The sequence below is a fragment of the Leptopilina heterotoma genome, unplaced genomic scaffold, assembly GCF_015476425.1.
Source record: "Leptopilina heterotoma isolate Lh14 unplaced genomic scaffold, ASM1547642v1 Lhet_180, whole genome shotgun sequence".
NCBI lineage: Eukaryota > Metazoa > Arthropoda > Insecta > Hymenoptera > Figitidae > Leptopilina > Leptopilina heterotoma.
Window position 1 is genome coordinate 2,177,069 of NW_025110897.1, and position 27,640 is coordinate 2,204,708.

The 27,640-nt window shown below is 29.0% G+C and overlaps 1 protein-coding gene across 1 annotated transcript; it reads left to right on the forward strand.

Moving 5' to 3' along the window:
• Nucleotides 1-229: 229 nt before the first annotated feature.
• Nucleotides 230-26,768, forward strand: LOC122500013 (CCR4-NOT transcription complex subunit 3). The gene is made up of 9 exons (XM_043608683.1): nucleotides 230-630; nucleotides 8,832-9,064; nucleotides 9,723-9,878; nucleotides 16,676-16,855; nucleotides 19,093-19,380; nucleotides 19,463-19,757; nucleotides 19,837-20,444; nucleotides 24,348-24,557; nucleotides 26,009-26,768. Exons 1-9 carry the CDS (start codon nucleotides 606-608, stop codon nucleotides 26,105-26,107), a joined length of 2,094 nt encoding a protein of 697 aa, XP_043464618.1. The 5' UTR covers nucleotides 230-605; the 3' UTR covers nucleotides 26,108-26,768.
• Nucleotides 26,769-27,640: the final 872 nt, after the last annotated feature.

Genomic DNA, 27,640 nt, shown 5'->3' on the forward strand with positions numbered 1-27,640 from the left:
AAAGTAGAGTGAGACAACAGACAAATTGAAACCTCTGTGATAAGAGAGAGAGAAAGACAAGAATGGTTTTTTGAAAAGTCGTGTGACTGTGCCCTTAGGTTTGTTTACATGGCGTGTGATCCGTGTGATATTACCATTAAATGCAAAATTCTACTCGACTGTCCTCTGGAGGGATTGAGCGAAAGCATTTCTCTTTCTTTATATTTGTATTCTTTAGTTCTCTTGATATTCTTAGTTTAATGCATTATAATACATACTGCAGTGTTTTTGTGGGTGTTACATGATTTTTTCTATGCTATTGTTGACAGTCACCTCTAGATATTTATTCTGATTCTGAAAAAGAATTCGCGTTGGCGAGTGCGGTTTTAATTAAGAGAGAAAATAAGCTGAAGCTTATTCAAGTTCTGGCGAGTACTTTAAGTACAGTTTCCGTAAAAACGGTCTGGCGGTCGATTAGATTTGTAAACGGTAGCCATCTTGTTCAGAACCCCATGTTACATAGAGAATATTCTTTCATCGTTTACCCACTATTTTCTGCTAACAGTTGCTTTATATTATTTTCATTACTTTTGGACTATGCATGAATTATATCATATTACATAGCAATGGCTGCGACGAGAAAGTTGCAAGGTGAGATATTTTTCTAATTTGTTTACGTTTATTGTGAATTTTCCCATCTACTTTATTTTTATTCAAAACACTCTCTGTCTTTACTCCTCTCCGTCTCCACCGTCTCCACTCTCTCTCTCCTCGAGATGCTATTCTTTTTGTTTACACTTTTTTACTTTTTTTACACAAATATTCAATCTTTTAAAAATCTTTTTCCTTTTAAAAATCCAAATTAAACTCATTTCGATTTCAGTTTCAATTTCAATTTTCATTGTTTGAGGAACATGTTTTTCTCTTTACCTACTCTATTCTCTTTATAAGTTTGACATTTGAGTATTTTTCTTAATCTCTCCTACTCTCAATGCATAAACGAGAAATGTTTGCTTTTTCAATTTAACACCTTTGTGTTACCTGTCAAATTTTTACTCTAAATGCAATACAAGTTGTTGAGATACTTTTAAACCGCTTCATCGAATTGGTCTAATAAAAGTCATAAGAATGAAAATTAAATCTCATTGAAATAATTGTCTTTTATTTTATAAAAGAGATTTTTACTGCGATTGGAAGATGTTTGTTACGCGGGAACTTTTCAAGTTGACGCTGTTATTTATTTGAACATAATTAATGTCAATTACAGTCGAGAGTGTACTCAACATAAAGTCAAATTCCGCCTTTGGTTTTTTGATATTTAAATACGAGAAAGTAGTCCAGAAAGACGAGAATTATTTTATGTATTATTTTAAAAAGCGTGTATGCAATAAACAACGGAGTTTTACAAAATGCATAGTAAGGTCTTGATGATAGTGCTTGAAGCGGTAAATTTGAACAATGCTTCTTGCACTTAAAATAATAAGAATTTTATCATAATTTTTTTTAACCGTTTCATTCAATTCTGTTTTTTTAAAATACAGTTTGAGTCCACAGTGTACTGTAGATATAAAATTGTTTACATAAATTATAACCTCAATGTTCCAGTTACTGATACGCTTTTAAGAAAATTTAACAATGGAAAATATTCCATTTCAACTCTTTAGTAATAATTGATTACTTTTTTCTAAAAAATATATTTTTAAACAGACACTTCTTTTTCATATATTAATTATTTTGAGAGTTTAATAGGGTGATTCTCTGAAAAAGGACAAATTATTTGTGCACTGTTGCAGACGGCGTTTTTGTTATAAAATAGTAAAATAAAAAGTAATTAAAAATTGGCCAGCCATATGTTGTGATTTTAAAGTTTTTAGTTAAATCAGAAAGAAAATTAAAAAATAATTATCAAATTACTGAAGTATTAAATAAATATGATGTTAAAACTCCACTCCGTAACTCCCTCCGTTACACTAAATTTCATCAAATATTTCAGTTTAATGACCTTTTTTCGAATTTTTCTTTAGTGATATGATTACAAATTATTAAATGCTATGGTATGGCTGTCATAAATTTTAATAGTTTAAATTAATATAATTAATTTTTAATAAAATACCATAAAGGCATGATTTGTCCTTTTTGTGAGAATCACCCAATATGTACTAAATAATATAAGTTTTCACTTAAATTAATATTTAGAAACTCTTAATTTTCCGAAATTTACTAAAATTGTACAAGTAATTATTTGGTAACAATGGGCTATTTAATATTACCGCGGGCTTCTAGTCAAGGCGCCTCTTGAATAGAAAGCACTGAATTTATAAATTGAAGGAACTGAATTTTCTTATATGTGTGCAAACGAAAACCCACAGAAATTAATTATTTTATCATATTTGAAAAATTAAGTGGGTGCTAGTTACGGCTTCTTAAAAACTATTTAAATTTAAAATTTAATTTACAAATTGAACTGGATGCCAGTTTTAGTTTCATATTCATCGTTTACTAGTTATGAATTTAGCAGTCAGTATCAATGTCTGTGCTAAAGAAATTTTTATGCAAATTTTATTACGAGGGGTGGTCAACTCCAATATTCTTGGAACACTTGCTAGGTATTCTCAGATATTTTTCTGTTTTCCAACATATATTCAATATTATCGATATTCCCTGATATTCTTATATATTCTCTGACATTTTCATAATAATATTCCCGCAAGTATTCTTGAATATTACTAGATAATCTCTAATACTTTTACATATTTTACAAGTGCCTGAAATTAGTGCCATTATAGGGTACACAAATTGAGTTTTTCGCATTTAAAAACTTTTCAAAGAAAGCTTTTTGGAAATACTTTCAAATGTTGTTTTAAATTTTTGTACCGCTTTTTGAGAAGCAATTTCTTACATTTAATGAACATTTTGCAACCATGTTAGCCAAAGTTTTTACATTTTGAAAATTGTTAAAAGAAATAAAAAAAACCCGTTTAAAGTTTTTAACCCTCTGCCTAAGCTAATTTATCCCCACCCAGCGCTTTTGAATGTAATTCCCATAATCCCCACCAGGTGGCCGAATTGTAGTTTTTTGTCCATAGTGGTCAACTGAACAGGCAGAGGGTTTATAAAAATGCAATTATACGATTAGGTTTTCCAAAGTTTTCTTCTTAAAAATCATTAAGTTGATTTAGTATATCTGTAGAACTTTGAAAAGCATTACTAAATATTGCAAAATCGAATTTTATCTCAAATTTAATAAAAATATAGATTATGTATTCCATGAAATTAAATGAAGACATTTATAGTTTTTCATTTTTCTTTCTTTGTATTTGATGTAAATTAATGCGAAGTAAAAAATGATTATTTGCCGTTTTTGTAGTGCATTAATTTCCTTTAATTATCTAAAAGACATTTCAAATTTCAATTTAGTCGATTAGTATTAAATTGGCGATTCAAACAGTTCAAGCAGCGCCACTGTTGGAACTAATATATGCAGGACAGCTGGTCTATGTTTCTGTTTGTTTACTTAAACTTTATAATTATTTTAATAAATAAACTGTATATTATACAATTAAATAAATTATTTTATTAAAATCATTACAAAGTTTAAGTAAACAATCAGAAACATAGACCAGCTGTCCTGCATATATTAGTTCCAACAGTGGCGCTGCTTGAACTGTTTGAATCGCCAATCTATTACGTGTTGTAAATGTTTAAGATAATATATTAATATTATATCCATAAATAAATTAAATATTTTAGGCAATATTTTTGGTTAGTAACGTGGTAATATCGAGGAAAAAATTACTGTGCTTCCGTATAAAATAGGTTCGTTTTGTTGGCAAAAAAAATGTACCATTAACCAGCACAGTTTATACCTAAAAAAAAACGAAAATATTTGCTGTCTCTTTAACTACAAAAATTACTGTGCTACCTCAGCAAAGAAAATACACAGAAAAATAATTTGACATAAGCTATTTGTGTATGTGACATTCTTTTTTTACAATTCATGTAATGAATTAACATAAATTAAATAATGTTTGTTAATTAATTACTGTTAATATTTATTTGTTTTACATGTGACGCGATTATTATATTCCATGTATATCATGATATCAAATCAATATTTGAGGTTAAGTTGAAATTCCATAGTAAACGCATTGTATACAAGGCACACACGTTTGATTTCAAAATTTCTAGGTTAAGTGAAATCATGGACAGGAAAAATGATTTCATTTTCAATATATTTTTATATCGCAATAAATTAAAACATAGAAACGAAAACGTTGCAAAAATTTATCTTGCCGACAGGTGAGGAAAGTACGATAGTATAGCAATCGTAGCAATATTAAATGGATGTTCGTGATACTTCGGGTATCATCGGCCTTCTTCAACTTGACTTTATGCAGGCAGCACAGTAAAAATTTGTAAGCAGCACAGTCTATTTTATTAACCTGCGCATGACTATTTCATGGTACAGTTAATATATTTTGCTTTGGACCCAATTAGAAAGTCCTGGTTCAGCATTTTTTAAGGTGCTTTCAAAGAAATATTCCGAGGCCATTTTGGAAATAAAACTGTTTTCCATATGAAATAAAATTGTGCGCAAGTCAATATTTCTATTCTTCCGATACAAATAGTTCAGTAAAAACATTTTTATCCCACATGCACAAAAACGGCGCTTTCTGATAGCAGTCGACAGGGAGGAAAGTCATTCATTTCTTCGATCGTATGAAAATGGCGGCCGTGTTCTCCCAAGGGCAAGAAAATTAGCTGTTCACATGCATTTTTCTTGCCCATGGGGCCATGGGAGAAAACGGCCGCCATTTTCATACAAATCGAACAAGTGAATGACTTTTACTCCCTGTCGTCTGCTAACTGAAATCGCCGCTTTTGTGCATTAGGAATAAAAAATATCGTAAGTAACACGAGAATAAAGGCAGCCAATTTCTTTACGATGATTTTTGTGACACTCGTTCCGGTCTCGGGGCGCCCTCGACCTCCACTCGTGTCACAAAAATCACCGTAAAGAAATGGCTGCCTTTCTCCTCTTGTTGCTTAATATACTATTTGCACATACTTTCAGGTGACGAGCACAGTAATTTTTATTGGAAATTTCTCTCCGTGTAGATAATAATTACAATTATAATAGATGCATGTGAAATAGTAACCATAGCAGCAGCTGCTATGGAAACGGTTTCCATAGTAACCATAGTAACGGTTGTTAATGGAAACGTTTACCATAGCAACTGTTTATATGGGAATGGTTATCATAGTATTTTTAATAATTATAATGGCGAAAACAAATAAATAGGCGACGAAACCCTCAAATGTAGACGCTTTTGTGTCTACTTGCACTAATTTTTGTAATTAATGTGAAATTGGGTTGGAAAATGTAAAGTACGTTGTGTCCCGCAATAAGAGCAAACAGAGAAATGTATGATTTAGTGATCTAGTTATGAAAATTGTATATAACATACGTTCAATTTCTATTGCTGTTAGAATAATACGATACCCTTTTGTACCCTTCCCTTACTTAACGCACCGTAATTTTTAGCTGAGACCCTCCCCCCGGTAGAATGTTACCTAATTCTTTAATTACATACTGCAATCAATTGAGAAATAGAGTTCTCATTTGAAAATATAATTTGATTGTTTTTAAAATCCTTATTTCTATAATTTGAACATGCATTTAATAAAATAGTACTTTTACGGCAAACTATATACAATGTAAAAGATAAAAGATGTAGAAATCTCAAGTAGCAACTTATTTGATCCCTTATCACCCCTTGCATATTAATGCACAGCATTTTTGCTGACCCTCAAGGGAAAAATTATGTGAAACTGTTGTTTATTGGTGGTCACTGGTCACTTGGCATCTGAGGGTGCAGTTATCACAGATATTGCAATATCATGACGTAAGATAGCTTTAGGAAGAACAATCAGATGCCACAATGCTACTTTTATGCATGATAAGTACATTCAATTTTATGAAAATTACTCAGATTTTATATATAATCTGAAAATTCGGCATCTTTCTGTAGCCTTCTGTACTTTGGGCATCTTTTATGCTTCGTTACCTTTGCAACTTTATTCTTTAAGTCTGTAGGTGCAGTCTCATGTAAGCGGAAAGCAAGAAACAAATTAAATGAGTGCAAGAGAGATAGTTAAATAGCACTATTTTTTCTAGTCTCATGAAATTATGCTCTATGCTTACCGCTTAAATGGGTCTTTATCTCAAGTGGATGTCAATGTCTATTTTTCCATTGAAGCCGAGGGGGTATTTTCTTGCGTATTGGAGTGTACACATTCCTGGTAATAGCTATGTAATACCCGTAATAGTGCGTAATAGTCGGTAATATAGCGTATTACCGAGTAATAGCTGTGTAATAGTAAGTAATATCGTGTAATAGTATTGTTATTTGCATAGTTCAATTTATCAAATAATTAATTAACTACATTGTCAAACACAGAAATTTGACTCTTATCGCCCAACAAACGGGGCACTGTCCTTAATCGTCTGTCACTCCTTTTGGTGCCCTGCTGTCTGATGTTTGAATTCTAGGACCAAGCATTTATCAGAAACACCCAATTGGAGGATCAGGTCCAATAAATTGTTCCCTAGCACCCACTTTGGCTAGTTCATTCCCTCTATCATTACTAATGAAAGTTATGATAGGCTATTGCAAAAAGTGCATTACAGCCAGTGGCTAACAGAGAACAAAAGCCTAACTGTCATGATTCGCATTACATTACTTTCCCATTTCCCATTTGGCAACCGCGTTTCTTCATAAACTTAAATAATCTTTTCGATTATTGTAATTTAGAAGAAACACACCCATAAAACTAAATAGTTCCTTCTGCTTCTAAAGCACTGTGAAATATTTATGAAATACTTCACGGTGCATTAAAAGCAAAAGGCACTATTCAGTTTTAGATTTTTCTGAGGAGGTCGCGCTCAACAATCGACCACCGAGAAATGAGAGATGGGCATAGCCTAATTCTGGGGCCAAGTTTTCTTTAACTTCACATGGTCGTTAAGTCTCCTTATATTACTTCGTGGATGCACATACCCTAGAAATTTAAGAGACTATCAAACAGTTTTAAGCTTTCAGATTTCATTACCGAGACAGAAAGAGAGACTAAAAGAAACTCCGTAACCCTTTGCCACAAAACTTTTTAGGTTGAGTTTAAAATAGTTTCTGAAAACATAAATCATCAAAAACATTTTGTGGTGACATAACCACAAAATTAAAAAGTACATTTTGAAAACCCCGGTTAAGAATTTATGTACATGAACATGTGCGGACTTAAAGGTACTTGCACAGCTCGCTGCTGCCTGCGCAAGCGGCTGAGATGCAATGAGAGTATAAGGGAGTAAGAACATTCAAATTAATGCTTTTTCTCTCTTACTCTCATTGTATTTTGGCAGATCGTGCATGTTCAGCTACACTTTAATTTAACAATATTTAAATTTACGTTTATGTACATGTTCATTCATGTCTAAGTGTAATAAGATTAAAAACTTTAGAGGCTGTGCAGTCATTTTCTAAGACATTTACAGCTGCGCAGTAATTTTAGCAAGATTTTAAGTTTATTATTACCACAAATTTTCATGAACACGAATTGTCAACCGGGACCAAATAAATTTTTTAATTCTAAAGTCTTATTAAAGTGTTATTTAAAGTCAATAACAACAACAAATTTGATGTTATGTCTAGGGGTTAAACCTCTATAATAACTGTTGAATCTAAACCCTAATTTTGAATAAATAAGTTTCATTGAGATTTAAAATAATTTTCCATCCTGTATTCTACTTGAAAACAACTTTTCGACTTTGTCCTAGTCTTTTCACTACATAGTAAAAGAAAAAGTATTGGAACTCAGGGTTTTACTCATTGGCGTTGTAACCGTCCAATGCGTAATCGTGAAAATAATTTTATGAAGAAGAATTAATAAGTTTTTTAAAAAATGTTTGGTTTATTAAATATTTACTCCGAATGCGTTTAACATAGTGTCAATATGTTCGAAGGAAAAAAAACTTTCTCTCTTACCGACGGTACTTTTTTCTTTTTAAAAGAAATCGACGATTATGATAATTCATTTACCACCAAGAAAAAAGTGTACCGTCGGTAAAGAGGAAACTTCTTTTTCCTTCTAACGTATTGGAATTACTTATCAAATGCATTCGGTTTCAGAGCGAATATTTAATAATCGAAATAACAATTTCTTAAGAAACTCACTAATTCTTTTTCCTAAAAGTATTTTCAAGGTGTCTGCTGGTCCTAGAAGTTCTGAAAATTTCCTGAATTTTCAACTTTGGTCCTTGAATTTTTTATATTTTGCTTTTAAATATTCAATTGAAGCTTCCAATTCAAGAACCGATGGGACGCTCGGACGGCACGCGCTAATACCAGTCGGGTAGAAGTGAACGGCCCACAGGCGCTCACTGTTCACTGATTGGTATAAACGCGTACGTCCGAGCGTCAGACCGGTTCTTGAATTAACCGCTTTCTTGTGTATTATGATAAGCTGTCCCGGAATTTTCAATATTATTTCCAGTAGAGACCCTGAGTTTTACGTCTGTGTAGTCTACCAGTCTTTAAAGTAATAATTATTTAAACGATGAATTACCATTAAATAACCTATAAAAACAGACGACGCATTCATTTTTACTATTACGCACTGGATGGGTTCAACGCCAATGAGTAAAACCCTGAACTTGAATACTTTCTTTACTTGGTACTCGCAAAATTTGAGTGCATAACTCTAAGCATTTTGTATTACAGATGTAGCTTAAGGCTTGTTTGCTGTGTCAAATGTTTTTTAAATTTATTGAGTAAAAACACGTCTTTTAATTGTAGGTGAAATAGATAGGTGCCTTAAAAAAGTAACAGAAGGAGTAGAAACTTTCGAAGACATTTGGCAAAAAGTTCACAATGCTACAAACAGTAATCAAAAAGAGAAATACGAGGCTGACCTTAAAAAGGAGATCAAAAAGCTTCAAAGGCTACGCGATCAGATCAAAAGCTGGATTGCATCTGGAGAAATTAAGGATAAAAGCACACTACTCGATTATAGAAAGCTAATTGAAACTGTAAGTTGTACATTTTTTATAATGCTTTCCCCAGATTGAATAGGTCTCCAATTTGTACAAAATTTCATATTAGTGGGTGCTTACTTTTAATCACCAAAAGATGTTGTCAAGTTTTATCAAGAACTGTAGCGAACAGAGGGATGAGAGTGCAGAGTACAGAATTAATGTCTACTTTTTGCTCTAAAAGTGGTGTCTTTATAAGTCATTTTATAGTAAAATTCCTTACAATTGCGCATGTATTCTCAATTGTGCTTTGTGGTCGATTTACATTTTAAGTTGTGTTTGTGTTTCTTTGGGGTATTTTTAAGGTAGAAAGTATGTTTAGGAAAGCTGATCAAGACATTTAACAAGACATTTATGCCAGTTTTCTTAGAATTCTAAGTGAATTTGATGAGTAAAATAAGGTTCGATAGTAGTCGCTAAAATAGTACTTTATTACATTCAAAACGTACCCAAAGGGAAAGTAAAAGAAATCTTAAATAATGAGCAAAAATTTGGTTTTAATTAAATTTCAGAAGCATTTTATAAGAATTAGAGTTTTTAATAGTTACATCAAGAATAGATTCGAGAGTCCCACGAGTTCCCAAGACATTAAATTTTCATCCCTCGAAATGTTTGTTATAATAAATTAAAATAAATTTTTAACAATGAATTTTAGCAAATGGAGAGATTCAAAGTGGTTGAAAGAGAAACGAAAACTAAGGCTTATTCCAAGGAAGGTCTAGGAGCTGCCCAGAAACTTGATCCGGCTCAAAAAGAAAGAGAGGAAGTTAGCAATTGGCTGGCGACCTCAATAGATGCTCTAAATTTACAAGTATTTCTTTTTTTACTTCATTTAATTTAAATATAGTAATTAATCCTGTGCATAAAAGAAACAATGTAAGTTTTCAGAGTCTTAAATTATAAACAAATGTATCAAGATCCCGATTAAGTTCTGATTAGAGTTGTAGTATGGTATGAAAAGTCTATAACTTGTTACAGACATTTTCTTAATAATCCCTGTACTTTCGTGTAATAATAAACAGAACGACTGTATTCCGGTTTGACAGTTGTAACAGCATAGTCAATTTTGGTTAGGGAAGGGGTCATCCATAAAGTTTATGACCAAACTGGAGAAGTACAGGATCATTCTTACAACTTTGTCCAAATATTCTAACAAGTAAATTGAACCACAAGATTAAAAGGCAACATTTCAATTTTCTTTTAAATGGAGGAAGTGAACAATTTTAAAAATATTTATGCTATTCTCTACAATGAGTCATTAAAATTTTGAATTTAGCAGGATTCACAGTCTGTCCCCTATTTCCCTAAAAGTCCCCTTTTATTAATTTTGGCCCCTAAACGTATCCTATTTTCAAAATTTCCACTATTTTTTTCTTTTATCTTTTAAAAGAAATCCAATATTTTCAAAAGTTGTTAATACAATTCTTTATTTAACTATAATTGTTATGGTCCCCTAAAATACTTTTTAGGGGCACTGTGAAGCCTGTATTATGTAGTAACTGATTAACAATGTTAGAAACCGTTGGGAATCACGAATGAAATTTGAAATGTTTATTCAATTTCAATCTATGTCGAAGGTCTACGTTACATTGACAGAAGGTAGAGAGGATCGGAAGAAAATTAGATGCTGTCCTTGAAGAAAGGGGTAGGGGACTCAGAAATGTGAAAACTTTCTAATGAAGTTTATGGATGACCCCTAGTAAAAAGTGTTAAATTTAGCCGATCCTTTTAGTTTACCCATGTTACGAGTAAATTTCGCGTCATTTTATGGCTAGTTATCTTAAATGTAAAAAATTAAACCCTACAATGTTTAGACGATTGCTTTCGATTTAATCGATGGAGAATTTACTGTTGTTGCATTTTAGGGGCTGGATTCTAAAGGCGCTCTCACAGCTAGTAGGCAGCATACAAATTTGAATTTACTGTCTCTTTCACTCTAATTGATTTTCTCTCTTACTCCAATTACTGCCTGCGCAGGCAGGCAGAGCTGTGAGAGCTCCATGAGAGGGGACAATACTATTTCAAATCATTCAAATTCATTCCTTCAACTTTCTCCCCACACAAATTATATGATTCATGGGAATATTCGGATACTTTTGCGAATCTTTTACAACTTTTCTTTAAATGTCTAGAAATATCCTAAAAACTTTTGGGATATTTCATGCAAACGTTTAGAAACTATGACTGAAAACTTTATGAACGTATTTATGTATAGTTTCTATAAAGTTTCTTGATGTTGCTAGACGTTTGCATAAGGGTCTTTCATAAGAAATCACTTTGTCAATTTTTCTAATGCTGCAATCGGAATTATGCTTTTTTCCACTTGAAAAAGTTGGTATGAATTTTGTGATATTTTTTAAGATTTTATAGACTTGGCTTTCTAAGGCTCTGAGCTGTTGCTGGCAAAAGAAACATTGTTTACTCAAATTATTACAAGGCCAGATTCGGATTCCACGGCAAAAATGTAATAAGAATCGGCTTAACCATTTTAGTCAACATAAAGTTATTGAAATTTTGTTGTATTAAGTAAAGTATATTTGAGTTAGCTGAGAACGAAGCGTAGTCTAATTCCGGTTTAAGTATTAAAAAACTTACTTAGTTTTTTATAAGACACACTAATTTGTATAAAGATTCTCATGTGGAAGATGTGAAAAATAAAAGAATAAAAAATATACAGTTTTTCGTTAGAAGACTTAAAAATAGGTAATATAAAAGTTAACTATGCATGTTTAAAGTAAATATTCATATTTTTGGTTATTAAGCTTAACTTTTAACATATTCTTTTAAATAATCAGTTACAGTGGAAATAAGAAAATTATTTAAAAATATCAAAATCTTTTAGAATATCATATAATTTTAGTAGATTAAAACTTTTATCGTAAATTATAAAATTTCTGACTTTTGTAGGAAAATGTATCCATGAGTGGACCACCTTTCTGATTTCTATGAAACCAATGGTGAAATGTTAATTGGCTTTGACAGTAACCATTTTCATTAACATCCCAAAGTGAATACACATGTCTTTGCGTTCAGTACTGCGAAACGTACAAAAAGTATTGAAGAAAATCGTAAAAGTTTTGTGGTCATTTTTGCAAAGTATAAAAAGTTTATCTTTTCGAGGTGAGTACAGTTTTTTCTTGTCATTATGCAATGCGGTTGTTTGGTCATTCGGTGGTGACAGTAGACAAGGGGTTGTGGAATGATGAGGGACCGTAAACAATGTTCAATGTCCAAGCAATTATATGTGTACCTTTATTTTAGTTTCTTTTCTCAGTTAATGTGTTGTTTCAAATTTAGTTTAAAACGTGGAACTGAAAATTAGAACTTATCATTTATTAGCCCTCAGGCTAGTGGTCAAAATAGGGTACCGGTTACACGGAAAAAATAAATTCTGTAAGAATTCCTGAATTTGTTCCATAATTGAGGATTTGTGCAAAGTTCCAGAAATTTTTAGAAATTCAATGTAAGTATATCTGAATCGTTCCGAACTAATTACGAAACGGTTTTTGTGAGACTTTCAAAATCAGCATTGTAAATAAATTCCTGGAGAAATACAGGACTGGTCTATAATATTATCGAAATTTTGTCGTAGAAATTATATTTCTTCTAAAATAGTATTTACAAGCGTCTAATCAAGGAGAACTCCAGTTTAAATTTGATAATAATTCCCGAACTTCATCGAAAGAAAAGATGTGCCGACCCCGTTTCTCACAAGCGCTGAATAAAAGTAAAGTCTAGTATATAAGAGACTTCCCAGGTCCCTACAACCAGCGTGCGATTCAATGCGTCGTGTATTTGCGTTTATTTGTGTACAAATTATGTGTGCGTTAGAATATATGTAGGTAGCTGTATGTATGTATGTATGTGTGTGTATCCTTCTCAACCAATCACAGTTCGCCTTGCTTGACGAATGTCGATCAAGTATATACGCGTATACACAACTTCTTTTCTTTATTTACTTTGCTACGGAATTGTTCCGGAACTATTCTGTAGCCCTTATAAGAGCTTCTTCATATATGAAGCGACCCTCTGAATTTTTCCCGAACTCATCGGAAGTTCTACCGTCCAGACTATCTGAAATACTCAGCCGCTACATTTCGTAAAAACTATCACATATATACACCGAGTTCTTACCATATAATTCCTAAATATCTATTTTGAAAGTTGGACATTTCTTCCAAATAACAGCTCTGTAATAATTACCGACTTTTGCTCATATCCTCAATTTCGGAACGAATTCAGGAACTATTTCCGAATTATTTTTTTCCGTGTAGTACCTATATGGAGAAGCCTAACTTATCAACTTCTTGGACTAAAGTTATTAATTAAAACCATATGCTTTAAACCCATTAGAAATTTTCTAAGAAGAAGAATGATTTTGTCAGAACCCTCTTCCTCAAAAATAACTCTAATTACTAACTTTAGGTCGTTCTGGCTTTTCTATTTCCTTTGCAAAGTACAAGAATACTTTGGTAGTTTTATTTCAAAATCTGACTAATTTTTATATAAATAATTATAAAGCAAATTCAGTACATGCATTGGGTGTTCCGTCCATGTAGTACGTATGAGATTTGAATCGAGGAATCGATTAAATAGTCGAGGAATAGTTATGCAAAGTTTAAAAAAGTTTGATGAAAACCATTTTACGCGACTATTACTTTAATTTACTTTGGATCTTCCAAAGAGTTTAGATTTACCAACATGGATTTGGGCAATTGATACAATTTAACTGATAAAGATTTACATTTCCATTAAATTTTGCTGTCGAAACTATAAATAATTTGGGGGACAGTTTTTGTTCCTAATTGGGAAACTCTTCTTTTTCTTATTCCGTGTTGAGCGCATGCGTTGACTGTATAATATGGGTGCAGTAAGGTTGGGTGGGGGTACATCCAAGATGGAAGTGAACATGCGTACCAACTTTTTGTACTGAAAAAGTTAGTGTGTAGAACCGAAAACAAATTTATGAGAGTGGAAAGGATATCTCTTGCACTCACGAAATTTTGCTTTAGGTTTTACCTTTCGGTTCACATAGCATAGGACTTCGCCCCAATAAGTATATTAGAACTATGTTTCAATTTTAAAAAACTTATTAATACAATTACAAAATAAATAGAAAAAATAATTATTACATTAAATATTTCTTTAAAAATGGAACGAAAAATCCTAATTTATCTAGGATTGAAAATATTATTTAAACCAGATATTAAAAAATTGGATTCTAATTAGGGGTCTTCCATAAACCACGTGGTGCTATGGACCACGATAAGAGGAAAAAATGGCGTTAATACATCTCAGGTCTCAGGAAGGCGAAAAAAGTTTGGGTACGATAACGACGAAATTGGCGCATGTAGAGTAACACTTCAGATGCCCAGGAAACAGAAAATCGCAAAAACAAAATCATAGCGGTTCATGTACATGAAATGTTTGCAATTTTGTCAGTTTTATGAGCAATTTTTTATTTATCACATATTATAATAAGCGTGACATATTTATACATTATGATCAAAAGATAATAATTATATCCAATCACTCATCTATTCAACACATGATAATTTTTCGAAAAACTGCATTCATTTTTTTGTATAACTCTTTGAGTTTGTTTCGCAAACAAATAGTAGCGAAACCTTTATTTGATTACCGAAGTTTACTTTTATGTTTCTAATTGGCAATTGATATTATTTTCTAATATGTAAAGTAAAGTGAATCAATGCCAAACCTTTTTTAAAATTATAATTTGATCAAAATTTTTTGTAGTAATTTGATCCAAAATGGTATTAATTTAATGTCTTTAAAGAATCTGGGTTTATTTAAATAATCGTAATAATATATTTTATTTAAACATAAAATTTATTATTTTAATAATAAATAATTATGTATAAACTTTAAAAAAAAAAATAATTATAAACTTCCATGTGTTTACTTTCTAAATCTACATATGTATGTAAAAATTCACATATTTTCTAAAAAATATTGTTTTTCAAGTTTTAAATTTAAAATAAATAAAAAAAGATGTCCTGCAAAATTTATTGATACTTCATTATGATTTTAGGATATATTTATATGCTTAGAAAAAATTGAACAAAATTAGTTAATATGTGAATATTTCTATTCATATTGATAAAATTTATTTAATTTATAATATAAAATTGTAAAAAATAAACAAAATATCTATGTATGTATATAAATATGCGGACGTACAAATATTCTTTCCATAGACCCTACGGCTCTTAATGTTTACATTTTTGAAAGGTCAAAGTCACTCTCTAAAAGAGTCACATAAGACTTTGCGAGTGACTCTCTTGGGCTTGTAAAAGAAAAACTTCATCTTTTGTGAATATTGTTGTATTGTTATTAGTTATAAAGCGAACGTTACTTTGTTTATTATTGTTTAATTTGATGTTTTATGCTGTGTATTTACACGTGTTTTTTAATAGGATGCACTAAAAATGTATAATTTATAAAATTCACTTTATTGATAGATTAGTGATTGGATATATGATCTTTTGATCATAATGTATCCCAGTAAACGAAAACAAATTGAAATGAATTAAAAAGAATTCACAAAGAGCTTTCGTGAATCCCGCTTTGTGACAAATACGAATTGGAGCCATGATGCAATTTTCCTGAATTCGTGAAACTGTATTGAACTTCCGAACCTTCTATCCGTACCAATTCACTGGACAAGTTTTGAGCCTTTAATTTTTTTCAATTCGTTAGCACGAATTCAATGCATTCCTTGGCCATTTCTTTCGAATGCGAATTCGTTTGGACAAATTGGTACATATTGAATTAAATTCAATTGAATATACAAAGAGCTTGAGTGAATCCCGCTTTGTGACAAATACGAATTGGAGCCTACCAAAAATGTTAATTCGTTTCAATTCATTTGAATTAGTTTTTTTTTACTGGGATACATGTCACGCACCAACAGATTAGCTCGGGCGGATAAATGCCTCGCTCGGCGGACGCTTCAGGATCAAGGGTACTTCGTTCTGACAAAATTGCAAATATTTCCTGTAAATGAACCGCTATGATTTTGTTTTGGCGATTTTCTGTTTCCTGAGCATCTGAAGTGTTACTCTACATGCGCCAATCTCGTCGTTATCGTACCCAAACTTTTTTCGCCTTCCTGAGAACTGTGACATGTAACAGCATGCCACATGGGGGGTTGAAATTTCAAAAAAAAAAAATGGGACCACGTGGCTTATGGAAGACCCCTTATTAGTAATTATTATTGAATGACACACTTTCTACAAAATTGACCTGCGCACCAGTGCCCGTCCATCTTGACTTTACCCCCACCCAACTTAATAACCCTTTCCCTTATATTTCGCCATGATCCGGTAGGTAGTAATTATCAGGGGTGGGTAGCACATCGTAGAATATGCAAATATGCAATTATGCATTCTATCCTTTGGTTCTACTACTTAAGCAGAAATCAGAACTTTGTGCTGCATTCTCATTAAAGCAAAAAGGCGTTGCACAAAATGCAACATACTCTTAATCCATTGTATTATTGTCAAGTTAGACTCTGAAAATGATAATTGCACAGGATTGATAATTAATAATAATTTGATTCTAATTGTTTTATTGTTTTCACTACAGCTTGATACGTTTGAATCTGAAATTGAATCCCTTCTTGCTGGTAAGAAAAAAAGGTTAGACAAAGACAAACAGGATAGAATGGATGAGCTTAAGGGGAAGCTCGAGAAACATCGATATCATATTCGCAAGTTGGAAACGTTGCTTCGAATGTTAGATAATATGTCTGTCGAAGTTAACACGGTAAGTTTTCAAGCTTCCTTGGAAAGTATTTTTAATTATACTCAAGTTTTTTAGTATGTAAATCATTTTAACCTAGTGTCAGTAGCACGTGGCATGTTTATTTCATTAATACAGATCGACTCATAGAATTTTTAATTATTATATCGTATAAAGCTTGGAAAAAATTAAGATGCATCGGTGGCACTGTTTGTGGTACAAATATTGTACTATTGGTCAAGAGCAACTCTTATCCCGATTTTACACTTCAGATGATACATAAAGTTCGTATACCGTCCCTAATCGAGATAAGAGTTGTCTTTTTTTTATAGAACAAGATTTTAAGCACACATACGTACAACAACATTTGAACCAACATTTTTTTCTTGGAGGCCACACTTAAATTACGTAACGCTTCAGGGGTTAGGGAGGGGGGTCAAGATCATGAAAGATTATTCATTGCACTAAAATTAAATTACATCTATCACATCAATAATTCGGTTTATTTTGAAGCGCGGCACGACGATCGCTTTCACTATTCCACTTAATATTCAAGTTACAGAAAATTATTGCAGAAATTCAATTATTTTTAAAAGTAATAAAATTTTTCTCAGAAATTCAATTATGTTCAAAAATTAAGAAAAAATTCATCTCAAAATTTCAATTATTTTCAAAAATTTTCCTCAAGTTAGTCATAATGATTTTTAATATCTAGTATTTTAATAAAATTTTTCAAAAGAATTCAATTATATTTCAAAAAAATGTTGATAATATTCTTAACAAACATTAAATTATTTTCATAAACAATAAATAGGGTTGTCACGGGTCAGGGAAAATTCATGAATTTTTACTAAAAGTACTGGAAAAAATTAAATTTTTAGAATTCATAAGAAAATTCTAATTTTTTGGTGTCTTTTTTTGTGTCACAAACTATGAAACTAACCACGAATTCTAATGAAAAAACATTCAGAAATATTTTCTATTTCTGACAAGAATGAATTTTTTAATATTATTTAATTATTTCAAAAGTTTTAACGCAATTATCTTGATAAACAACAAAATTCTTCCCATAAAATCAATTATTTTAAGTTATTTTAATAAAATTCTTTTCCAAAATTCAATTATTTTGATAAATATAAAAATTTATCACATGAATTCAATTCTTTTGAAAAGTAATAAAATACTTTGAAGAAATTAAATTATTTTCAAAATGTTTTAAAAATTCTCGTCAATAATTTAATTATCTTTATAAATAGATAGCGAAATTCTTGTCATTAATTAAATTATTGTCAAAAATTTTAATAAAATTCTGGGCAAAATTTCAATTATTTAAACAAAATTTAATAAAATTCTTCGCATGAATTCAATTATTTTCATAAATTATTATTTAAATTCTTTTCAGGGATTCAATTATTTAAAAATATTTTAATGAAATTCTTTAAAAAAGGTCTCAATTATTTTCAAAAATTGTTATAAAGTTTTTTAATATAATAAATTTCAGTAAAATTTTAATTAAATTCCTTAAGTTAAAAGAAATTTTAATATTTTCAAAAGTTGTTAATAAGATTCTTCGTAAAAATTAAATTTTAAGAAAAATTCAATTATTGAGTAAATTATTTATTTTTGTATTTAAATAATTGAATTCCCATAGAATTTTTTAATAAAAATTTATTTAAAAATGAATTTTTGGTAAAATTTTAGATAATAATTAAATATTAAAAGCATTATAAATTATTATAAAACACAAAGAAATGGATCGATTTCTTTATGTTTTATAATAATATTCTTGTGAGTTATTCAAATTAAAAGAAAATAATAATGATTAAATATTTATTTAAAGAAGAAGTTATTGATGTTTTTGAATAATATTTTACTTTTGAAGAAATTTGTAAATAAATTTAATAGAACTTTTTTTTGACTATCTAATAATTTTTAGAGTGAATCAAAATATACTAATACTTTAGGGTCAGGGAGAAAATTAAAATTCTGTCTGGAAATCAGGGAAAAACAAAGTTAAATTTTTGTGGCAACCCTGTTCAAATTCTTTTTCTTTTCTGTTTATATACGAAAAGCTAGAGTATTTAAAAGTGAACTTTCGGACTTTAATTTTGTTTCTGAATAAAAATGAAAAATAGTTTTCCAGAATTTGAGAATTTTACAGTTTCACACTTTCTTTTAGTCTTATTCTTAAAAAATATCCATGCAAATGATAATAATAGTGGCTATTAATGATATAAATAAATATTTATTTGGATTTACAGATAAAAAGAATAAAGGAGGATGTTGAATATTATATTGAATCATCGCAAGAGCCTGACTTTGAAGAGAATGAATATATTTACGACGATATTATCGGTTTGGATGAGGTTGAATTATCTGGAGTTGGGATTCCTTCTTCGGCAACTACAGATAGTAATAATAGTAATGAAACTGGAGGAACTCCGACGTCTACCAATTCTGGGACTTCGCCCATACCCTCACCCCCTCTGAGTTCGACTATGCATAATCATTCGAGTGATAGTTCTACAGATGCAGACAAAAAGACTAAGGTAACTAACTACATTGTATTTATTCCTAATAGACGGGAAAACCCAAATAAGTGTTTAATGGATCTTTAATTTCTTTTTGTAGCCTGTGAAGCCGACAGCAGTGAGGCCATTAATAAATTCTCAGTCAAGCATTCCAACTTCAGGGAACATTACAACTGTGAAGCCAAATCTACTGCCAAGCAGTACTCCTAGTAAAGCAGTTCCTTTAATACCAAACCATAATTCTCAAAGTTCAACAAGTAATCACGTATCTATGACCAATGCAGGTAACTTTGCCACCGTGGCAGCGTCGCACAGCAATTCTCAAGTCGTTCATTCTACTTCTACTAAAACGCCATGTAAAGTTGAACACTACAGCTGCACGATTGAAGAAACCAGTGAGTATCATTTTCAATTGTTAAACACTCTGCACCAAATCAGAAACAAAAACTATTACACTAAATGATGACATTCCAGGTCATGGAAATGAAAATGGACTTTTATCCTCCTCATCCACATCGAGTGTTACTTCTAATCCGCCGCAACCGATTTCGCAGCAGCACAGCAACCCATCGCTCACGCAAACCTCTCATATTCTCCATAGTCAACAAAATCAAAACCACAACTGCGAAACGGAAATAAGCATACCCGTTCCACCGTCGTCGTCGCCACATTCTTCTGTCAGTAGCAGTTCGTCACCATTACCAGTAAACTCCTGTTCGCCGGCGCCTTCCAGTGCCAACGGGCTCATTTCCAAACTTCCCGATGGGTTGTCTTCTCTCAAGTCAATCGCTCAACAAGTCATCGTTCGAGCCGGTTTGGAAATTCCCTCCTCGGAAGCGAACAGAAATATTTTTGATAATTCCAAGTCGAATATCAACAACAACAACATCACTTCAGAAGCGCACATTCCACCACTACTGGGTGTGGCACCTTTGGGCACAGTTCCGCTTCAGAAGGAGCATCAGCATCAGTTCCAGATGATGGAGGCCGCCTACTATCACATGCCTCATCCCTCCGATTCGGAACGCTTGAGAGCATATCTACCCAGAAACATATGTCCCACCCCATCTTACTATCAACAGGTGAGTCTTTTCTTTACAATTCCAAGTTGTTTCCTCTCAATCAGACAAAATCTATTAGTTTTTTAAAAATTCAACCTTCATCAAAACAATTAAATTCAGGCATCACAGTTGGTCCCCTTTTCCCCTTTTTCACCTTTTTCACCTTTTTCACCTTTTTTCACGATTTGTCACCTTTTTCTAATAAAAAATAAAGTTTTTCTTTTTTTTAAATCTTTTCCAAAGTGTAATATCTTAGTGTGTATATCTTATTTAGATTATTAACACCACAACATAATATAAATATTTTTTTCATTTTAATGATTGTAAAGAATTTTATAAATTATAAGGTGGTTCATTCAACAGAATGCAGACCTCTAGAAAAATAATTAATTAACATTCAAATAATTTTTTTTTAAATAACTTAATTCTTGAAGAAATATCATAAAATCATAACTTAGAAATTATTTAATGAATAATAAATAAAATTTTTTCTATACATTTCAAAATGGTAATTAATTCAAATTAAATTTCTTAAAATCAATTATTTAAAATGATTTTTATAAAATTCTTCACTAGAATTCAATTATTTAAAAAAAATTAATTAACTTCTTTGTTAGAATTCAATTATTTTTGAAAATTTTATTAAAATTCGTTGCAAAAATTTAATTATTTTTAAAAATTTTGTTAAAATTCTCGGCAAAATTTCAATTATTTTCAAAAATTTTCCTCAATTCAATGATTTTCAATCTACTATTTTGATAAAACTTTCCCAAAGAATTCAATTATTTAATAAAATTTTGCGCGAACATTTAATCATTTTCATAAAATAATAAAAATTTCGCAAGGAATTCAATTATTTACAAATTTTTTATAAATTTCTTTACAATAATTTCATTTTTTTCATAAATAATAAAATTTTTTAAAAATATTCAATTATTTTCATAAGTAATAAAACTCATTACATTATTTCAATTATTTTTAATACAATTTTAATCGAGATCCTCGAACAATGTAATTAATCTTAAAATTTTTTATTTGTATTTAAATAATTTAATTCTCGTTCAATTTTTAAAAAAAAATTCATTTAAAAATGAATTTCAGTTAAAATTTTACATAATAATTGAATATTAAAAGCATTATAGCTTGAATTTTTAGAAATAATTGAATTTCGAAAAAGTTTCAAATTGAAATCTTTGATAATCTGAATTTTTCATATTTTTAACTAATAATTCTGTAGAATTATTTTTTTTCAAAAAGTTTAATTGAAATAATTCCAAGTTTTTATTTTAAAATATATATATTTAATTGAAGAATTTCCGAAAAATCGATGAAATTTCGTAAAATTGAATTGTAAACAAATAGGTACATTTGAAAATTCTCAGAATTTTTTTTTAAATTATTGTAAATAATTGATTTAAAGAAGAATTTCAGTTAAAAATTCTAGAAAATTATAATTGAATTGAAATGATTAAAATAATTTTGAAGAAGTTACAGTAAAAATATTTTTGATAGTAGAAAATAATGATCTTATCACTCTGTTATTTTTAATTACAGTAGAACCCGGTTAATACGCTCCCGTTTAATACGATTTCCCGCTTAAAACGCTCATTTATAGTGGTCCCTGCAATTAAAGACATACATTTTATTTCCCGCTTAATACGTTTTCCCGCATAAGACGCATTCTTAGCGCGGTCCCTACAGAATCGTATTAACCGGGTTCTACTGTATTATAAATTGTTGAATTTAAAAAAGATTTGAATGTTTTGAAAATCTTAATTCCTATGGAAAAATAATAATGATTAAATATTTTTTTAAAAGAGAAGTTATTGATGGTTTCGAATAGTTTTACTATCTAATCATTTTTAGAGTGAATCGCAGAATATTCTTTAGGGAAAAGTGAAAATTTTGTCTGAAAATCAGGGAAAAAGAAATTAAATTTTTGTGGCTCTGATTAAAATCGAATCATTTTTAAAGAATTTTATGGAAGATATGTTTTTTCGAGGAAAATAGGTACTGTGATGCCTGCAATTCAATTAAGCTAGCGGCGGTAATTGTGCAAGCCTTCTTTTTTAATGACCATTAAATAACTTTAAACTTAAAAAAAGGAATAAGTAAAATTTTTTTCTTTTTATTTTCCAAAAAATGATAAAATTCTGGAAAAAATGTCACCTTAATGACGAAGAAATGTTAATTTTTCAATCAGATATTTAACAAAACCCCATTTTCAGTGATTTCCATAATTTCTTTATATGCTACGAATAAATTAACGTTTTTAACGTTCATAGGCTCATTTGAATCGCATTTTTTTGTGGAATTGAAATTTTTAAAAGAATTTATCTACGTACATTCCTTTCGAAAGTGCAAGTCTTAAAAGTTGTGCCAAGAAAATTTGAAAAATTATTATTACTACTAAGATGCTAAAAGAGAATGAGTTAAATGCGTTATTTCAAAAAAATGTTTTTTACTTGGTTTTGTTATAAATATTAATGCTTGATACGATAAATCAGTTCGAAAAGATAAATAATTATACCAATCTGAATACTCGACTTTTTACAATACAGGGCTCGAACTAGGTCCATAAATCCCGTCAAGGTCCGTAAATTTGCTTCAAGTTCGTAAAAGTCAGTATTTAAAAAAAAAAGATTCTTAAAATCTGTAATTTCATTGAAAAAGGACGAAAAGTTCGTAAATTGTACGATATAATTTGGAGAATTTTAGAGAAATTACAAATGATTACAGAAATTCAATTATTTTCAAAAATTTTAATAAAATTCTTCTTCAAAATTCAATTATTTTCAAAATTTTTCCTAAATTCAATGATTTTTAATAACAACTATTTTAATAAAATTTTCCAAAATAAATTCAATTATTTAAAAAATTTTAATAAAACTCCACGCAAACCTTTAATTATTCTCATAAAATAATAAAAATTTCACAGAAATTCAATTATTTACAAATTTTTTATAAATTTCTTAGCAATCATTCAATTATTTTCATTAATAATAAAATATTTACAGGGATTCAATTATGTTCAAAAATAATAAAATTCTTCTTAGGGATTCAATTATTATCACAAGTAATAAAACTCATCGCAGAATTTAAATTATTTTTAATACAATTTTAATCAAATTTCTCGAAAAATGTAATTATTCTGAAAAATTTTATTAAAATTTGTAAAAAGAATTAAATTATTTAAAAATGTATTGATTAAATTCTTTATGAGAATTCAATTTTAAGGAATATTCTATTATTCAATAAAGTATTTATTTTTGTATTTAAATAATTGAATTCTCGTAGAATTTTCTAATAAAAATTGATACAAAAATGAATTGTAGTTGAAATTTTAGATAATAATTGAATATTAAAAGCAATATAGCGTAAATTTTTAAAAATAATTGAATTTTGAAATTTTTTAATATTATTTGAAGTTTTTATTTTCTGACATTTATTTAATCGAAGAAGAATTATCTCGATTGTATTTATTTGTTTAACTTATTTATTTACTATTTACTCAATTGGTAATAAAATAGATTTAATGATGATAATTTAAAAATTGAAGACTTTAGAAGAGTTAAATAAAAATTTTATTAAAGAAGGGAAACAACATTTAACCGAAAAAAAATTTGTTTTAATTTTTAAAAATCAAAAATATAGTTTTGGCTTTTAAATTCGGATTTATTATTTTTTAAAAATTTTGTTGTGAAAATGAGTTGTATTTATTTCAAAAAGTTAGCCATGGATAGTGTCGCATTATTTTGGCAAAAAATTAGAAATTTGCGTTTATTTGATTTTTTGAAAAAAGTCATAAGTTTCGTTTAGCTTAATATTTTTGAATGAAATATGGCCAAGTTTCACTATGATCTGTCAAGCCGTTTTTGAGAAAGAATTTTGATTAATGTGGATTATTTTATCGTTCCCTTACAGATACAACTTCCACATTCAGACACTGTAGAATTCTTCCAACGTTTGTCGACCGAAACGCTTTTTTTCATATTTTATTATATGGAAGGTTCCAAAGGACAGTATCTAGCAGCGAAAGCATTGAAGAAACAAAGTTGGAGGTTCCATACTAAGTACATGATGTGGTTTCAAAGACACGAAGAACCCAAAATTATTAACGAAGAATACGAGCAGGTAACACTTGTAATATTTATTATTCTACAAAAATACCTTGATGGACGATTCTTCACAAATTAATCATATTTTTGCAATGAAACTGAAAATGGCATCTAGTTTATTTTTCAAAATTTTTTATTAGTTTTACACAAAAAAATGTTTAACTTTAAAATTCAATTTTTTAAATTAAGTGGGTGCTAGTTTCAACTCTACATTTTTGCAAGATAAATCTAAAACTTAAACTTATTTGACGAATTTAAAAATTGAATCTCACTCTAAGTGAAATAAATATTTATCTACTTTTAAGGAAGTGATTCAATTTTAATTTCAGTTGAAAATGTATCTAATATTTCTGAATATGAATTTGAATTAATCATATCCCCTTTTTCACCTTTTTCTAATCAAAAACAAGGAAAAATAATTAACTAACATTCAAATAATTAAAATATTATTATTAATCATTTTTTCTAGAAAAACAAAAATTCTAATACAAAACCTTCAATTTTTTTCCATTTCTGACAATAATTTCTTTTTAAATAACTTAATTTTTGAAGAACTATCATAAAATTATAACTTGGAAATTATTTAATGAATAATTTTATTTAAACATTTCAAAATTAATTGAATTTTAAAATAGTTGCGTTAATAATTTTCTTAAATAGATGAACTTCAAAACATTATAATTTTTAAAATTTCCCTAAATTCAATGATATTCAATATCTATTTTAATAAAATTTTCCAAAAGAATTTAATTATTTAAAAAAGTTTCATTAAAATTCTACGCAAACGTTTAATTATTTTCATAAATAATAAAATAATTTCACAGGGATTCTATTATTTACAAATTTTTTTTATAAATTTCTTTGCGATAATTCCATTATTTTCATAAATAATCAAAGTCATCGCAGAATTTCAATTATTTTTAGTACAATTTTAATCGAATACCTCGAAAAATGTAATTATTTTTAAAAATTTTATTTAAATTCGTCGAAAGAATTTAATTATTTAAAAATTTGTCGATACAATTATTTACGAGAATTCAATATAAATTATTTATTTTTGTATTTAAATAATTGAATTCTCGTAGAACTTTCCAGTAGAAATTGATTTAAAAGTTGAATTGTAAACAAATACATTTGAAAATTCTCAGAATTTTTTTTAAAAATTATTGTAAATAATTGATTTAAAGAAGAATTTTAGTTAAAAATTCTAGAAAATAATAATTGAATTGAAAGGATGAAAATAATTTTGAAGAAGTTACAGTAAAAATATTTCTTATAGTTGAAAATAATGATCTTATCACTCGGTCATCTTTAATTATTATAAAACATGAAGAAAGTGATAACTCGGAGTGATCACTTTCTTCATGTTTTCTAATAATATTCTCATGAATTGTTGAATTTCAAAAAGATTTGAATTAAGGTGAATTAAGGTGAATGAATTAATAACGTTTTTGATTTTGATTGCAGGGAACTTACATTTACTTCGATTACGAAAAGTGGGGTCAACGAAAGAAAGAAGGCTTTACATTCGAGTACAAATATCTAGAGGATAGAGACCTCAATTAATTGAAGACCTATGAATAATTGAAAGTCTTCTTCTATGTTCATGAAATGAGAAGAAATTGAGACGCGAATGAATTTTTTGCGGTTATATATTTTCGAAAAATATAACTTTATTTATTGGCAAGGAATAATGAAAATTTGTCGACCGAAATTGAAAGACAGAAAGAGAGATGGAATAATGAAGAAGCAAGCAAGCAAGCAAGCAAGGAAGCAAGCAAGCAGATAGATGATAAGAAACAGATAGATATCGGCGATAACGTATTAAAGGTGTTAAAATACAATCTCCTTTAAAAAAAAAGAAAAACTTGAATTCAATGGCAAAATAATGTAAAATCAGTCATGATTACTGATAGGCAGTAACTGTAAAGTTGTAAACTTTGAGTTGTACCAGTTGCACATTTTAGTACTTTTGTGTGAGGTGTGTGATAAATAGAGAAGGAAGTTAAACTCGCTGACGACTGACTCTAAAATACCAGTACAAACATTATGTGCGACCCATTTGCCGTTTAATGGTATGGTGGAAGACGCTCATGCTATGGTATATCTTAATGTTTAGATTATAAGTAGCCTTTTTTTGTATAAATTATATAAAGGTATGAAACCCTTAAATTGAATTACTGTACAGAATGTGTAGAAATAGTAAATAATAATATTATGGAATATATTTTATTTCTCATTCAAAGAATCCTACATTTTTTCATTTTTTCATTTTTTCATTTTTTCATTTTTATTTTACATACGCAATTATGTTCGTCATTTTTTAATTTTCAATAAAACTAAGTAGATTAATTCGCATTTCTCTCATTAAAGGCATTTGCTCAATAAGTGCTTTTATGGTCCCAAATCAATCCAAATTAATCTTTCTCTCGAGCAATAAAATTCAAGTCACACTTTAACCACATTACTGTAAAATTCACTTTAAATAGTCTTTTAATAATATTATAACTTGAAAATTTTAACCAATTTAAGTTTTTGAATATTCAGGTGAACTTCAAAAGGTTTTAATTTTAAATTAAGAATGAATTTCATTAGATTCTTCTGAAATTTGTTCAATTTTTTCATACATATTTAATTAATTATTAAAAATAATGGATTTTTAGAAGAATTTTAGTTAAAATACTAAAAAATTTGAATTTTGGAGAAGTTACAAATGATTGCAGAAATTCAATTATGTTCAAAAACTTTTAAAAATTCTCATCAAAATTTCAATTATCTTTATAAATAATACAATTTTTCTCCAAAATTCAGTTATTTTCAAAAATTTTCATCAATTCAATGATTTTCAATATCTACTATTTTAATAAAATTTTAATAAAATTCTACGCAATCATTTAATTATTTTTAGGAATAATAAAAATTTCACAGAAATTCAATTATTTACAAACTTTTTCAAGATTTCTTCGCAATAATTCAATATTTTCATATTTTCATAAATAATAAAATATTTTACAAGGATTCATTTAACCTTATAAATATAATAAAACTTTATTGCAAACTTTTAATTATTTTTAATACAATTTTAATAGAATTCCTCGA